At 35.7% G+C, this 18,244-nt stretch overlaps 2 protein-coding genes across 2 annotated transcripts in view; one reads left to right on the top strand and one right to left on the bottom strand.

Annotated features, from left to right (window-relative positions):
• Window positions 1-18,244, bottom strand: part of mbtps1 (membrane-bound transcription factor peptidase, site 1) — a 252,276-nt gene that overhangs the window by 160,769 nt on the left and 73,263 nt on the right. The gene's annotated exons all lie outside the window — the stretch shown is intronic.
• Window positions 1-18,244, top strand: part of necab2 (N-terminal EF-hand calcium binding protein 2) — a 66,144-nt gene that overhangs the window by 14,535 nt on the left and 33,365 nt on the right. Inside the window, exons 3-5 of the mRNA XM_060878609.1 lie at window positions 10,821-10,929; window positions 13,890-13,915; window positions 15,260-15,357. Of these exons, the coding sequence (XP_060734592.1) occupies window positions 10,821-10,929; window positions 13,890-13,915; window positions 15,260-15,357 (233 nt within the window). The remainder of the gene's footprint in view (window positions 1-10,820; window positions 10,930-13,889; window positions 13,916-15,259; window positions 15,358-18,244) is intronic.

Below are 18,244 nucleotides of genomic sequence, written 5' to 3'. Positions count from 1 at the left end.
CAAAAGATGACTCAAAAGGGCATCACAGACAACACATCGACAAGAACACGATGGCAACAGTGGAAAACAAAACAGAAAACACAAAACATGGAAGAGAATGCAAAGACTCAGCAAAAAATAGAATTTATTTGTATATATTGCTGTTAATAATTCACATTGTCTAAAAGCTGCTTTGCAAAATTATAGAAACAACGAAAATTCCAAAAGACACACACAACATAAAGACACAAACGTAAACATAGAAAACATCTGGTGTTAAGGGAGGGAATCGTCCAAGTGGTCCATGACAGTGTGAGATGTTGCATTCATCAGTTATGTATAAAATGACTGCATGGACATTCGACACATTAGTGTGACATATAAATTGAAAGTATTTGATTTATGTATGATTTTTTTGTTGCACACCCATCATTAATAGTATTCACAAATAGCCATTAAAATATTAAAGAATTTTCTAATTTTAATGTTAATTCAGTTTTTTAAACTTCTTTTCACCCAGATAAAATGCATATAGCTGAAGATTTATTTAATAAAGTAGATGTTTGAAGAACATGTAACTTTGACAAACTCTAAAAAGTACTTGTTCTTTGCAGTGATTATCCAGTAGCAAAAGAACAGTCTGAAGAGAAAGTAAAAGAAAAATCAAATTTCTGCAGGGAATCTTTTTAAAAAAGTATTTGAAATTGTTTTTGGCGCCTGCATCTCATCACTCCCAGGAGCCCATCTAATTTAAACACACTTGTGGCCTCAAGCAAAAAGATTTGGGCTTGTTCTAATTTTCCATTGTCCTGCTCCCCTGCCCCTGTCATCAAATTCAGTTCACCACTGCACAGCATTAATTCTAATTCCAGCTTAATTAATAAGTTAAAACATGTGTGTGGCTTTGTGAAAAGCTGCATGTTGAAAGAAAACATTGGCTACATCTGTATGTGGTGTGTATAGACCTTCATTCAACAGCACTTCCGTATATTGTGTATACAGAACAGCACTTCTGTATATTCTGCTGTATATTGTTGTGTTGGGCATACCTGGCATTGATACAGGTTCTGATGGAAGGTAATGACATTTGTTTTTTGAGCTTCAGACTGTATGCAATATGTTGCCTGTCCCATCATCATTCCTCAGGGAGACCACTTATTGCTGGATAAACTGCCAACAGCTCTGCAGGCACCATCAGCTCTGGCATTCTTCACACAAGAACATAGTGTAGGAGGTGTCTGGCTGCCTGCTTGGCTGGATGATATTAATGCATTTATATAGCTCCCTGGATTGATTATTGTAGCACTTTATTTCCTATATGCAAAAATGGGTTGGCAGCCATTTGAACAAATATAAAGCCTTCACACTTTCATAATGCATGTGAAATCATTATCTTATTTATTTATAGGTATAGCACTACTTACACGAATTTAGAGCATGCATGGGCACTCTTCAAATCAGATTCTTAAAGGGTTATTTAATGATTCATTAGCTAATTAAGGGTTCTTAGCATCTTAAAGCGGTTCTACTTGAAAGATTTCTCTATAGGAAAACATTTTGTTGTGGGGTTAAAATATTGGGCTGACCAGAAAAGCATTATTGAGTCAGGAAAAAAACAAATTATATTTCCAAACATTACTTCTAACCAAAATTAAATGTTGCAGAAAAATGTTTGTATGTCAGTAAAGAAAATAACATTATGTAACAGAACACTTTTTAGATGTAAAAAGAATAATGACTGTCAGGGATTACCTGGAAAATTGAAGCGTAAGACAATGTCTCCAAAATTCTGTGTCTGGCAGATTCTCTAAGATGTTTGCCAGCCAATATTCTCATAAAACCATACAAAATTTTCCTGAGAGTACTAATGCATTTTTAAAAAGCAATAAACTGTCATGCCAAATATTGTCTTTTCTTTGTTTAGTGGTGTTTACTGCTCTGTACGAATTGTTTTTCATTACTTTTAAGCTCTTTTTTTTTTTTGCTTTAGGACACTTCTCTACATGTCAAGTCAAGTCAATTTTTTTGTCAATTCAACCATATATAGCTGACACAGTACATAGTAAAATGAGACAGTGTTTGTCCAGGACCATGGTGCTACATAGAACAAAAACAGAGCTAAGTAAAAGGACACAGAGCTAAGGACTTAGTAGCTACATAAAGTCCATGTCTTACAATCTGCAAGACAAAAGACAAAAAAGTACATTGTGAAAAAATATCTACACTTAATTGTAATAGCAGCATTTTGATGAGGTATTGAATGTATTGGAAAGTGGTGTGCAAAATAGCAAAAGAACTTTGTACACTGCTATAGAACCTTTAATATATTCTACAGAAGGACAACTAAAGGGCCCTTCAGTGTTCTAAATCTTTGATTAGTGTAGTCCTGGCCAGTTTAATATAAATTAGTTTCTCAGAAGGGCATCTTTGTTATGATCTGTATATAGCATGTACTGAACATGTATTCATAAGGCACTATACTAAGTAGTGCTTATAACACATCACATCTGTATCACTGCCATTGATAAAGAAATTCAGTATCGCAACACTTTTACACTGTTGATATCTACTGTTGATTTTACAGCAAGGCAAGATAGTGCTAGTTGTGGTGGTTTAGTGGTTAAGGCTCCGATTGTAGATTGGAAGTGTTGTTCAAAGTGGTTGGGTTCTTAAGCAATGCGCTTCAACCCAGTTGTATCCTGCATCAGGAAAATGTATTGGATTATGTATTGTTTTGTAGTATGTAAGAATTTTATAGTAATTTACTCTACATATGTTTTACAGGTTGTCAGCAAATTATTATAAGTTGATTTTAAATTAATTAAATATTTTTAATTAATTAAATCCAACACATTTCCACTGTTGTATTTCTCATTATATCAACCCTGATATAATGTGGAAAGTTTGAATACTATATAATAAATAAACTAAAATTCTCTTTTTAAAGAAAACAAGATGATCAGTATTTCTATAAGTATATGCCTTAATATTCTTAACCAATATTGGAATATTGTCAAATTTGTATGATTTTTTGATGATAACATTTATAATAAATTAAAAAAGCAATGTTGGAATAATGTTGAACACCGTTGAACACATGTATTATGTTCAGTTAAATAATAATACATAATAAACCTTTCTACAAATGTGAATAATACCTTATGATGGGGTTTTACCATAAAATGTTTAACTACTTCAGATGTAGGGGGTCAGAATAGAAATTGTAATCCTGATGTTTCTTAACCCTATGCCACACTGAAGCTCTGTCTGCTGGGAGTGGGAAAGAGATTCATTTCTATTTTAGCATATCTCACTTAAAACACTGAAAGCATGTTGGCTTCCTCGCATTCCACAGCTTTAGTGGTATTTCACACATTCTGTGTGCTGATGAGGCTTGCTCTTGTACTTCTTTGGGCCAAAGCAGACTGGCGCCTCATCATCCGGATTATGTGCTACCATGCTGGCACTGGAGCCCTTGGAACAGTGTGGTGTATCACATCAGAAACCTGAGTTGAAAAAGAGAGCATGCATTACCCCAACCAATCCCCAATCCGCCCCAACCCCCACCACCCCACCCCTATGCACTGAAAGTTCAGACCTTCTTTACTCTTCACTGTTTTCCACAAGGTGTCTGTGGTAAGAGAATTTAGGCTCAACCTGAACAGATGCCACAGATTTACAATACATAATTTCCTGAGTAGTACATTATTGAGTCATGTTTGGATCTGATTTATTTGTCACTGCTTTTAAACAGAAGTGTGTGCAATTAATTATGTATGTACCATCCTCTTACATATGGTTCACACCAAAAATATAATACATACAAAGGCTTAAATTTTCTAATCCCAAACTACAAATAACAAACGCCTATCCAGTCAGTGTCAAGAGAAATCTAAGAAAATAGGAGTGAATCATTGATCTGACCTTTTTGCTCAAACTTCTCTGTGCTTACAGCTGACTTCATATATTTTTAATAACAAACCAAACAAAGAAGTCAGTACAACACGAGCTTGCTGCTATGTGCAGAGTCAAAGTTGACCTCACTGCCCTTAAATAGAACACAGCCAGTGAGAGACTAAAATACTGGGTATAATAAAATACTGTTTTGCTTTAAAGACTCGTTTTAGGTAATATGGCATTTTACATGCAATCCAGTGTCAATTGGACTGGACCAAAAATATAGTCACCATTTTTTAAATGTGTAAAAAATATATATTAATTACAAAACTGATAAACATTCCAATAACAAATCAATTATTCATAATATTTATAATTACATTATGAAAAATATAATTTTGTGTAATTATTTACACAGTGTTTTTTGCTGTGAATAAATATGCACTTTTCCACAGTTTGTAGTGTTAAAAAGTGTTCATTAGGAATTTGTCATGAATCTACACAAAATAGCAGCCCATAATATATATATATATAAAAAAAAAATAATAATCACTGTTTGGGGGAAAATCAATATACATGGCAGAACTATTTATAAATAAAACATTAATGTTATGATTGCACAAATATTTACACTGTTGCTGTGAAACCCCTGGAAATATTCCAATATTCTGGAAAAATACATGCTAATAGCCTCTCATTTTAGCTTGTTATAAAGAATTAAGTATATACATTTTGTACAGCGCTGATTTTCCAAAAAAAAAAAAAATGTAATTACAATCTACAGGAGGTTTTAATTTAAAAGACAGATTCTACTGTACATTCATGTGGAATACCAAATTAGAACCTTCATCAGATCAGTACTGATGCATGCGCTGTACGAGTCACACCAGTGATTTTAAGGTCTACATTATAATATTCCTGATAACAAACCTCGTGTCATCAACCCCTTAAAGATGTCCAAAACTAGACATACTTTAAACATTAAGTAAATTTAAAGTTTATTACATTCTATTCCTTTTTGATCTACTGAGAGGATTTTTTTTTTGTAAATTTCTAATGATGCAAATGAAAAGTGTGAAGAAAAGAGTGCCCTATATTTATTTCAGTTAAGCTTACTGTTAAATGTTCAGCAGCATGTTATTAGTACACCTTCAATATGTTATTTCTGAAGTAGGTGGCAAACACTTGGCTGACAGAGATTGATGGAAGGCTTATATAAAAATTTGTGCTAATGTATACCTTTAGTACTTTGTGCTCCTTTGTACTCATGTAATCTCTGTGCATGTGTGAATGTGTGGCCTTTCCTTTTTCCCCCTAATGAGAGTGGGTTAGGCTTGTGTTATCCTGCTCTGATCCTGCGGATATTTTGCCAGTGCTCTCTGGGGTCTCAGTCCGGGTGACATTTAGATGTCAATTAATTAGATGTCAGAGTGCATGTCTATGTGTTTATCAGTGTATCTGTGTGTACACCTTCACAACCTGCCAGTTAAAAATGTTCTTAATGGAGTAGAAGTGCTTATATTCTACTGTCTTGTCTTGGCATGTCTCGCGATAAAAAACCTTGTCTAAAATGGAGTTATGATCAATTTAACAGCCAGTGGCACAGCCTGAATCCAGAGCTGTGTTCTAGCAACTGCTTGTTGTATAGATCATTGATCGTTGCATTTGTCTAGCTATATCTCTCTACATGCAGTTCCAAGAATGCTCACACAAAGTGAATGTAGTGCTGCAGCAGCAGCTTTCTGCCCGTAAACCAAATGCAGTCAATAAGTGTACTCAGAGAAAAATGGGTTTGTCTGTGACAAGGAGCCATTCCCTAATGCTATGAATAACATAAATCTCCATTACAAAAAACTCAATGAGGGCATATTCACTGTTATTGATTGTTATTTCTGAAAATCTGTTATTTTGAGAATATTGCACAAAGCTTCTGCTCAAACCCCTCAAAGATATCAAACAATTTTTTACACTATTTTTTTTTTACACAATTTTTCATACCACTCTAGAAGTACGCTTCATTATTAATTGTGAGACATTCCTTCATTGTCTCTGCCTTCCCAAGCTTAATTTGCCCGTTTCCTCTGGTTACAGCAGCTCCACCATTAGGTCCTGATGGTGTTGCCATGGTGTTCTCTACACCTGGCTGTTGCTTAATTGGAGTTTGGCCACAAAACAAAAGGATTAAGAGAGTCTTTTCATTGATAGCTCACCACAAAGTGTACAGTATTTAGGAATGAGTCTTCATATATGTGTATAAAATTTTTTTTTTTACCTTCCTCTCATATCTCATGTTTCACTTTCAATCCCACACATTATAAAGTGAAAGTGAATTTGCCTTTTTATCCATACTGCAAAATATGAAATGGCATTTGAGGGGGTGTATAATGTTGTATACTCATCTGTTATAACAAAAGAACTCAATGTCTCAAAGGACCCTACCCACTGATTTTCAGTTTTCAGACAAACAAAATTGGATGTTTATTCAAATAGATGTTGATTATTCTATCCAAAAACATGTAATTACATTTAAATGCAGACAAGCTGCACTGTTTATTGACCTCTATAATTTTGCTCACCATCAATGCCATTAATCTTCACTACCAAGAATTAGCAGGCTACATTGTCTGATTATATATTCAAGTCTCTGAAGTACACAATTAAGGCAGGATATTGGCATACAGTTTTGTATATATGGGATGAAATTAAATTAGGTGCATCTTTAATCTAAACTAGTATTTAAATTGTGGAGTCAGTGGAAGAGCTTGAATGGCCTGCACAGAGCCCTGACCTAAACCCCAATGAACACTCTTTTGAGTAACTGGAATTTTGACTACACTTCAGGCCTTCTTGTCCGAACATCAGTGCCTGTCCTCACTAATGTGGTTGTGGATGAATGGGCATATTCCTACAGCCACACTCTCCAATCAAAGCCCTCCCAGAAGAGTAGAGGTTATTAAAAGCACATTTTTGTGATGTGGTCCGTGTGCACAAACAATTGGACAATTAAATGATTGTTATACACAAAGGTGAACAGATATATATTCTGACTTTAGTATTTCATAATAGGCACACCCAATGAAACAAATATTATAATACAGTTTCAATCACTTATTTTCAGTTTCACTGTATAAAGCTTATTATCAAAAATGTGACCTGGAAAAATTGTGACATACATTTTATATTTGTTTATTTTCAATTTTACAATTTTACCTGCAGTTACTTAATGACAAGTGGCTTTATGACAAGCAAATATATAAAACAGGCTGGTTAAAAGGGTTAAATTTCAGTTCCTTTTCTATGATCGCTCACCAAAAATAGACCTTTTTATGCGAATGCACATAAAAGCACTTTACTGCTACTACTTTACAGCTTAATAATTAAATGGCTACTGATTGCTACTCAGGAGCATGAAAGACACAAAACAGATGCATTCTGATTAAATGCAAGATAGTATAGCAACCCTAGGATCAGTCGCATACCTATCATAGTTTTTTAAATCACAAATATAATTATCAGACATATTAATTTAAGTATAATGTTGTAGGCTACTATAAGCAATGTCATTGATTTAGGACTGGTAGTAATCATTCATTTCTTTATAATATATTTTGGTAGGGAGGAGAATAACTAAGTGATCTAATATTTTTGACAGTGCAGTAATCACTCAGTGCACAATTTTTAACTCATTTTTTATTTATTTGAAATAATTACTGAAGGAATAGAGAAAGACAAACCTGGAAAAAAAAGAATGATGTAGGGAGTGAAAAAGTGACAACCGAGAACAAAAAAGAGGGTCAGCTTCTCAGTGCTTGGTTGCTATAGGAACCAGCCACCCTACCCCTTCCTCCTGTTCTCCCGGAAAATATTATGAGTTGAAGATGAGAGAGGGAGAAAGGAAACACTCTGCTTGTTACTTCTGTTAGGAGGCTTTGATTTGTAAGGCTGCAGCTGAGATTGGAAAGTGTTAATTGCCTTCCTTTTGTACAAAGCAGCATGTCTGTGGCCCTGCAGTCTGCTGCATAGACAGAGACACACTCAAAACACACACACTTTTCAGTCACCCTAACTTACAAGCACTGAAATATTTAGTGCCATACAGTATGATACAAGTCACAATTATGTTTGTTTCCTAACTGAACAGATTTATATCCCTGAGGTTTAATTGATTTTGTGTTATACAGTTATGATTAAGTCTTGCCTTATTTTTGTAAGCAGTGATTATATACACATATTCTTTGTACACACACATTCCTGAAGAGTGTTAGACAGCATGCTTTTTTGAACAATACTGATCAATAGCATTAAAGTATCATTGGCACTGGTTGCTCTCTCTCAGATCCAGAGTCCCCAGGTTCATCCTAGGCTCATATTACTGTGTGTTAGTTTTGGGGGATAGGGTAGTCTTCCACCAAGTGATGAATTTTCTCTACTGAATCAATAGTAGTGGCATTACAATAAAAGGTACAATAGTGGAATCAGCATTCTGACTGTCAAACTACCGCCGGCCTGTCTAGAGTATATAATTTATATAATCATGACATGTTTCCATCTTCATCCTTTCTGACTGTGAGTCAGTGTCTGCACTGATAATTAATAGCTGGTCGACATTTCCACTCATTTTCCAGTGCGGTACTTCTGGGACATCTATAAGCTTCTCTTTCAAATCCTGCACCATCAACTGAGCAGTAGATTCTGTCTACTAAGTGAGAAGAAGCAGATCCAGAGTAGTGCAAATTTCATTGATCTCTCTCATTGCAAGGTTCCTCTTAAGCCCTATTCAGATTGGATTAGTTTTACATGGGGAGGTGGGGTAATGTAATTATTACTGGTTTATCTCTAGTCCTGGCAGTAAGTTTTACAGACTATGTCTTCCCGCTTCTGTAAGACATTTTCTTTAAGCTTCTATAAAATTAGTAAAAATAACCCCAGGGAATTTACAGTCCCCTCCAAAAGCATTCTTTTTAAGAGGCTTGAAATCAAAACACGCATGACACGATAGATCATCTCAGAACATGGCACCTTTTGTTTTTTCAAATGATCAAAAGATCCCAATATTTGTCAAAAAATAGGCAATTCAGTACAGGCTACATTTAAAAGTGTATGTCAAAGGAATAAGGGTTCTAGGAGGCATATTATTGAGTTCCTAGCAAAGGTGTTATTTGCATACATTTCATGTTTACACAGTACATACTTATTCTCTACAATTTCTCTGGAAATCTTGTCCCAAATGAATAATATTTTACATTTACTCAATTTCATGGCCCACTCTGTTTAAACCCCTATATCCAGTGATTGTCATGCAGCAGAAACATATGCAATTGCAATTAAGTGAAGTGTATTGAAATTGCAGGCAGACAAATCCAAAGGGTTAAATAGAATCATAATTGAAAAACAGGGAAAGGTCAGGCAATCAGCAAGCAGCATAAACTAGACAAGACTATGGGGAAAAAACCAGAAAACCAGAGATGCGTAATAGCAAGGTGCTTAGTAGGCTTAGTAATGACATGTATTATGCTCAGCATATACGGTTAACACAATTTTGTCAATTTGCCACTGAACCCCACCACAATGGATTTAAAATAAGGTAATGTGAGTGAATGTAGTCTTTCACATTTTAATTTAAATGGATTGACAAAGGTATTGCATTAATATTGCACTCAAAATTAATAAGACAAACTAACATTATAATAAATATAAGAATTTCTTTATTACTTGGATGCAAATCCTTTACAGTTAGAGACTGAAGCTTCATCTACTGAGATGTGTAGCCATGCCTTCGGATCCTCTGTTGAACTTTCTGCCTTCAGTTATGTCTTCACTAAGTAAAACGCATGCTCAAGTGGGTTGTGGTCAGGTGACTGATTAAGCACATTAGTTTTTTTGATTTGCTTTATAAAACTCAGGTCACTTTCACAGTATTGTTCATTATACTATTGCACTGTGAAGCACTTACCAATGATTTTTACACCATTTGACTGAATCTGAGCAGAAAGTATAGCTCTACACTTTTCAGAATTCATCGTGCTACTTTAATCATCGATAAATACCAGTGACCCAATTCCACTGGCAGCCATAGACATCTGCACTATGTTTAACAGATGATGTGGTATGATTTGGATCATGAGCCCAGTAAATTCAGTCCAAAGAAAGACATAGAAAGAAAAACCCAAGAGCTATGCGGTCATTGAGACAATAACGAAGTTATTGAACTTGAACAATGATCCCCAGAATATTCTTCAGACAATTGTGAGGCCATCTGTCCAATAGCTTAAGATGGGCTTTAACTGGGTTATGCAAAGGAATAATGATCAATTTATGTCAGAAAATCAACATCAAAAAATAACATTGCTAAAGAAAAAAAGAAAAACGTCAAAGTGCTGGAAGTCAAAGTCCAGAGCTCAACCCCTGTGGTGATGCTGTGGTAGAGTCTTATGAATGCTGTGTGTATACCATCAACCATCATTAAACAGAAGCAATGTTCTAAAGAAGAGTGGGCCATAATTTCTCCATGATATGACAGATTTGACAGACTGAAAACTCCCACAGAAAAGGTTTACTTCAAAGTATTGTTGCTAAACTACATGTTACTGAATTATAGAGTGTACTTATTTTTTCTCTCCTGGTTTCTGAATGTTGGTTTTCTTTATTGGAATTAAGTAACTACATTTTGAAATCTTTTGTGTTTTTGTGTTACTTTTTTTTAGAAGTTGGTTTGGACAACACAATTGTTATTTAGGCTGATAAAAAAAAACATAGACATATATTAAGGTGTAAAATCCCATGTCTCTATGTGCATTAATCTGGACACTGTCATCTGTTGTCTAAAGTTGGCCTGCAATTATATTTATTTTGAATCCAAACACAAACATCTGGCTGTCCCAAAGCTGCAAATACAGGGTATGTTGCTGAAATGCTTTTCTCAGTTTCTCTCTGTCTTCATGCAGATGATGGAAAGCTTTCCTTGGATGAGTTCCAGGCCTTCTTCTCAGACGGCACCCTGAATGAAGAGGAACTGGAGAATCTTTTCCATACCATTGATTCTGATAACACCAGGTGAATGTCCAGTTTAATATGAGTGAAGAGGATGATAATGCAGTGTGATAAAAAAGCACATTCACAAGTGAACAAGTGAAAAGCAGTGAAGCTGACACACAGAATGAAAATTTGTGAAAAGGGTAGAGAGAACAAGTGGTGGTGGTACCCCATAACCTCTCTTTGCAGTTTTTATTCTCTCTTTTTTTTTTATCGCTCTTAGTGCAGCTTACTAGCTACTCTCACATTGCCCCTCCACTGTATTTACAGTACATGTGACATTTTTCTCAACCTTAACAATCAAATTTGTGTGTGCGTGTGTATGTGTGTGTGTGTGTGTGTGTGTGTGTGTGTGTGTGTGTGTGTGTGTGTGTGTGTGTGTGTGTGTGTTTTAGAGTCTCTCTGGTGGGATGGTCCACTGTGTACATTGTCTTTAATCACATTTCAGAATGAATTATGTAAAAATAGAGTGTGCTACTTGTTCTCCAATTCCACAGCACATTTCTTAAGACATAATGAACCACTACAGCCCAAAGGCAAAGAGGGCAGTAAAAATAAAGAGTGGGGGCAGTGTATGTTGTGGGGTAGGGTTAAAGAGATGAAGCGAGGAATAATAGGGAGAAAAGAAATATAGGAGAGAAAAGAGGAGAGAAAAAGGTTGAAGATGATGCCTGTATTGCTTTGAATTTTAATTAGCTAGCAGTATTCTGGTGTGCCATTCCACTGGAAGAAAGAAAATGGACTTATAGGACATTTTAAGAATAAGATCAGTATAAGAAAATTAATTATTTTATAACTTCAGATGAAGACAGTTGAGTTTCTGTGTTTAAAGTACTGTGATTATGTGTTTAGCTTTTAGTGGACAGGGTAATGGCCCTAAAACAAATAGAAATTCCATTCCAAGTGTGCTTACTGGCATCTGTTTGGAAACCCATGCAGACATCTAGATTTGTCCTCTTCTTCTTTTCTATTGTGGCTTATTCTCTGGGTAGTTTTATCATCCACCTAGCAAAACCCTCTATGTAAATACTCTCAAAACACTCAGTAGATATGGAAAGGTATCATATTTCACTGTTTGACAGACATAAGCTTGTAACTTAGAAATGGCCTAAGATGGTACTGTAAATGAGTCCCAGGTCACATTTATTACATTCACCTGGCCAAAGACACTGATGAACTCATAAAAATTCAGATTTTTATCTATATGAAATTCTGAAAATCATTTTGAAGACTTAATTTATAATTTTTTTCCCTGAACAACAACAGCTAGTTATCATTTGTTCACATAAAATATGTTTTCTGCAATAAAAGAGATTACTATAGTTGAAATAAAACAATATGACAAGATATTATATATTATAAACCTAAGAAAGCACAATTTACTGACCTTGAGCTCAAACAATAAAGCAAAATATTGTGAAACATTTAACTCACTGTATCTGTTTCAGCAAGATATCAAGATATTAAGTAAATCATTTTGGTGTATAGCCTGAGGTACAACCAGCCTAGCAATAACAATATGAAATATGTTCACTGCTGAGGAAAGTATAAATAAACTTGATATTAACACTGATTATAGAGTATTGTAACAAAGTACTGTATAAATACAGTTCCTAGAGTAAATGTGTATATGCAGTGCTTAAAGAGATGAGGTGAAGGAGGTAAATAAATATTTGAATGAATATTCATACTGTATTTTATACATATATATTATATGTTATACTCCCTGTTTCTTTGGTAATTCTATGGTCATGAAAGTCTTAATCATCCATTACACTACAATTATTTTACTGTTATATTACAATAGATGGTTCCTTTTTCTGTGCTGCTATGGTTACATTATCATATGGTTATTGCATATCTAACAATGATACTGCTAGCATATTTTTACTATGGAATTTTATAGATTTACTATGGCTGAACAACATGGTTTGATATTTAGCTTATTTGATATTAAACAAGAAAACATAGTTTAGTTTTATTCCTGACATTCAATGCTAAGGCTTTAACATTACAAAGGCTGGCGTAAAGAGGTAATCTTCAAGAGCCTCAAAAAAGTGAGTGCCACAAGATTTGTCAGCAGGGGTTAATGTCAGTCTCTATCTGTCACAGCAAATGTCATGCTTATTTTTTATGCTCTTTTTTAGGTTGAGATGGGTGAGGTGCCACTTTACTTTTCTTTGTCCGTGGTGCATCTATTTTAAGTTGAGGGCAAAGGAATAAAAAAAATAATCCCTAGATCAAAAGTGAGGGTTGAAAAATGGTAGCTGGCACTGATGAAAAAGGCAGATGGATAGGAGACAGGACAAGTGAATCGCTATCCTCTAAAGTCTTTATTGGCTGTGCCCTTTTCATTATCTCCCCCCCTGTCTCTCTCTCTCTCTCTCTCTCTCTCTCTCTCTCTCTCTCTCTCTCTCGCTTTCCCTCTCTCTCTGTCTCTCTCTCTCTCTCTCTCTCTCTCTCTCTCACTTTCTAGTGTTTACCATCATACTTGTTACTTGATTAACATATATTTATCATTCTACTTTTTATAGAAAGGTAAACAGAGGTGATCTAGTTGCCTATTATATATAAAGTACTTAGTACCCTATCTTTGAATTCAGCATCAGTCACAGCTAGCTCAGGCTGGTATATGAAGCCTGTGTGTGTGTAACAGTAACAGATTTACATAATAAGTCATTTTTCTTTAGAAGTTGATCTTTAAGGGAGGTTTTCTTTGTCTATTCATCACCCACATACACTTGTGTTGTTTCACTTTGGATGTATTTTTTGGATTGTGCATTCAGTCACAAATGACCAATGACATATTTCAGTGATCATAGTCAATGCATTAAAGATCTGTGAGAGTGAATGTGTATAACTAATTTGACATTTATCCCTGTAATTTATCTGCATGTATGGATTCTTCCTTTCTCTTATCCCAGTCTCCTCTTGCCTTTCCTTCTCTGTCCTATGCTACCATCTTTTTTGTGATCTGTTAGTAATGTTGACACTAAGGAACTTTGTGGTGAGTATCAAAAGCACTGCCTGTATCTGTGTGTTGTTTTAGTGTGAGAGAGATTGCATGTGGATGGATGCTATTTTGCATGAACAATGTGGTAAATTTCATCATGCTTGCTTCCAACTCCAACCCGGTTGCAATAGCAACTTGTCCCTCCCCAAAGTGTCCCTCCCTAAAATGTCCACTAAATGCACAGGAGCATTGTAGAGACATCTGCATGTGGACAATTCATTCATTCATTCATCTTCTACCGCTTATCCGAACTACCTTGGGTCACGGGGAGCCTGTGCCTACTGTATCTCAGGCGTCATCGGGCATCAAGGCAGGATACACCCTGGACGGAGTGCCAACCCATCGCAGGGCACACACACACCCATTCACTCACGCAATCACACACTAGGGACAATTTTCCAGAGATGCCAATCAACCTACCATGCATGTCTTTGGACCGGGGATGGAAACCGGAGTACCGGGAGGAAACCCCCGAGGCACGGGGAGAACATGCAAACTCCACACACACAAGGTGGAGGCGGGAATCAAACCCCAACCCTGGAGGTGTGAGGCGAACGTGCTAACCACTAAGCCACCGTGCCCCCTTGCATGTGGATAATAAATGTGTAAATTAATAAATGGACACACAAACATAAGAATTGAACTAAACATAATAAGAACTGTATTTGGGTAATCTGCTTCAGAAACTCTATAAATCATAAAGACTTTTTTGGTGCTGCCTAAAGACTGATACTCAACAGTACATCATATTATGTTTGAATGCCATTTTAACAAGAACTTAAAGTCTAGCAATAGAATCAACAAGAACTGTATATGAAATTGTTGCTGTAGAAAATTTGATATAGTGTAGACATGATCCAATAAGATCTAATAACTGTTATAAAGTGGACTATCAAAATTAATTGAAAGCAAAAGGGACAAGTTAATAGTCTATGTATAACTTACCTAATAAAACGAACAATCATAAACATTGACATGTCTGAAATTAGTTGATTAGTTGACTGAATGATGGTATTGCTGTGTTGACAGTCTATAGGTGGTAGGTAGTACTGGTGTGCTTTTTAGGTGTTTCTCTTTCTCCAAAAAAAATATGTGGTCATACAGTATAACCCACTACAACCCTGACCAGAAACATGTGCTGGTAGCTGTATACCTCACTGTCTGCTCCCACCCCAAGACTGAAAATCTCTTGAATATATTCATTTAAATTCTTACACAAAATTTAGGCAGTAAATTAGGTTTGTTACTGAATGTATGAATTTCAATTAAATTTCATTGTAAAGTGGTCTCTTAAATGGTTGTTTTCCTTCTTATCCCTGTGTTTGCCTTATTATCCAGACTACTTTGCCAAGCACATGGGGGACTACGAAGGTGTCCTTGCATCCCTGGAGACACTCAACCTTTCCATCCTCAAAGCCATGGATTTCACCAAGAAGGTTAGTGGAGCAAGTGCTAATTAATGTATGAGTTCTTTATGTGTGCAATTATTTACTGAGGCTTATTTTTGAAATAGGTCGATATTCTTCCAGGTCTTCTTTGGTTTCTGCTTTACTTCTTTGGTTTTATAATGAAGGTAACCATGTTTAACTAATTACCCAATGGATTATTTTGGTGTTCTATAATCACAGAATTTAAAAAAGGTTCAAATAGGACTCAGTCTCTGATTAGTCTTTGACATTAACAGTCTCAGAGGTACAGAGGTGTGTGTGTGGGTGTGTATGTGGTTGTGTTTGTGCACGCTAATTTGTGTAGCCACACATGTGGTATCAAGGCTGTTGCTTCCACTCTGCTAAATATAACACATCATTTCAAAGCTTTACTTGAATATTCTGTTTGGTATTTACTCCTCATTAGTGCAAGCTGGCACTCAGTCAGATGCCTCAGTGCACTGCTATGCTTTAGCTACAGCAAAACGCAAGTCAGATATTTACATTGCTTGTCTGTGAGAGACTGGGTGAATGTGCATCTGTGCTCATTGTGTTTTTTATGTTATAAATTTATTCTTTGCAAATACAATCCTGTTTAGTCCTAATGTTTTTAGAGGAGCAGCTGAAACTTAGTGAGGGGCTTAAAGTGAATAAAAAGAAACAGAAATTAGGAATTGTCTTTGTATTCATGAATGTGCATTTGTAATAGAGATATAGATTCAGACAGATCTCAGATGTTTCATTCCAATGGCAACTAATGCCATTAATGCCAATCTTATCTCACTCAATGTTTCTTATTCAAACAAATGTGTTGCACTAAAAAGATGCCACTCTTTTTAAATGATAGTTGAATACATAGATTTGATTACCTTTAATAAATATGTGTTTATGTTTTTAAGCTTTTGGTGAGAAGATTCTCAAACTTGTAAATTCTGAATGGTTTCTCATTATTAAACTAAAAGACTTTGAGGAAATTTGTTATTTTTCATATTAAAGGTATCTGTCTATAACATGTACTATATTTTATATCTCTAAGAAAACCACTATGTTTATGTCGGCATTCTTCTTGAATCTTGCTCTATATTGTGTCTATTAAGAGCTTTACCCAGATTTGGCAACTTTAGTTCAAAATATTTAAGTGGAAAAAAATTGTGTTTACGCCGCTGCTTAAGTCGATTTTCTGGGTGACTCATTTAGATAATTAAAATTATACTTTTTAAACTGCATATATTTCATGCTTCATGGTTGCCAGATTTTTCTTGAGTACATGGGTTTTATAATATCAAGAAAATTGGGAGAATGGAAAATGAAGACTGCATTTTTTCTTTGATATCTTATATAATAGGGGGCACGGTGGCTTAGTGGTTAGCACGTTCGCCTCACACCTCCAGGGTCGGGGTTCGATTCCCGCCTCCACCTTGTGTGTGTGGAGTTTGCATGTTCTCCCCGTGCCTCGGGGGTTTCCTCCGGGTACTCCGGTTTCCTCCCCCGGTCCAAAGACATGCATGGTAGGTTGATTGGCATCTCTGGAAAAATAGTGTGTGATTGAATGAGTGTGTGTGCCCTGCGATGGGTTGGCACTCCGTCCAGGGTGTATCCTGCCTTGATGCCCGATGACGCCTGAGATAGGCACAGGCTCCCCGTGACCCGAGGTAGTTCGGATAAGCGGTAGAAGATGAATGAATCTTATACAATATATTTAATGATGTAAGAGAATCAACAGAAAACTTCAGAAAAACTAAGTCAAATAAAATGTGATATCAATCATTCAAATAAACATCTGGAAGAAAGATTTCTGATGGTTGTTCCATCTTCTGCTGTATGGGCTGGTTTAGATTGTTGTTGTTTTTTTTATTCCCTTCTCTATGACACATGCTCTCTGACACGTGGCAGGTGATTATGTAGCAGGCCACCACTAGGATGCTACCCTGCAGAGATCCTGCCTCTAATTGGTTCAACCATTTGGTTAGGGGGAATTGAGAAAGAAAGGACAAGTGGAGAAAGGTGTTAAATCAATAAAATTTTGTATTATAAGCTTCTGCTGGTCACGGTGGCGGTGATGATGATGATGTCTAGATCAGTGTTGGGAAAGCAGCTTTTCAAATGAAATGAAAGTAAAGAAATGTGTTTAAAAAAATAAATTAACTGTAATATTATAAGCTTCGGGTAATGATGATGTCTAGATCAGTGTAAACTAGCTAGGCTACATTTGTTACTGCTATGGTTTCCCCTGGTGACAATGTGACCATTACATCCATTTGTGAACTTTCTCTAATACACTAGCTTGTGAAATATTGCTTGAGCCGGCACATTTTATTTATTGCATGAGGCCTAGCGGTACAGTGGCACAAAGCATAAAGCTTAGGCAAGTAGGAAAAACTCTATATCTACTGATGAGAAATGCAGCAGAAGTCTGTTTGAAGGATTTTTTGAATAGAAAATTTTTATACTAAATGAAGTAGTCAAGCAGTATTGTCTATGCAATACTGAGGCTATTCTATCAGGCTTTTCATTTCAATTTGCCATAATTTATTTGTTTATTTAGCTCTCACTTAAAGAAAATTGCCCACATTTTGAAGGCTATGCTGACTGAGCAAACGTCTGCTACACTTAGAGTTCACTTTTACTCTTAACATAAGCAATGTCTTTGATTAAAAAGATGTCTTCTGTGAAATGATTTACATGCCAAAAAACATACAGCAAGGAATACTGTGGTTATTTTAAAATCTCACACTGTGGCAATGACCATAGTACTGCTCTTCGCACAATCCGGTATCACACAAACACAACCCACTCATGTTCATGCTCAGAGTCTTAACATAACTGAAACACAACAGTTTTTGTGCATGACATGTAAACTCCTGTGCTTCCCTTACCACACAAGTCTCTAGTTTTG

The sequence above is a fragment of the Tachysurus vachellii genome, chromosome 9, assembly GCF_030014155.1.
Source record: "Tachysurus vachellii isolate PV-2020 chromosome 9, HZAU_Pvac_v1, whole genome shotgun sequence".
NCBI classification, from domain to species: domain Eukaryota; kingdom Metazoa; phylum Chordata; class Actinopteri; order Siluriformes; family Bagridae; genus Tachysurus; species Tachysurus vachellii.
This window is presented reverse-complemented; position numbering and strand designations above follow the sequence as displayed.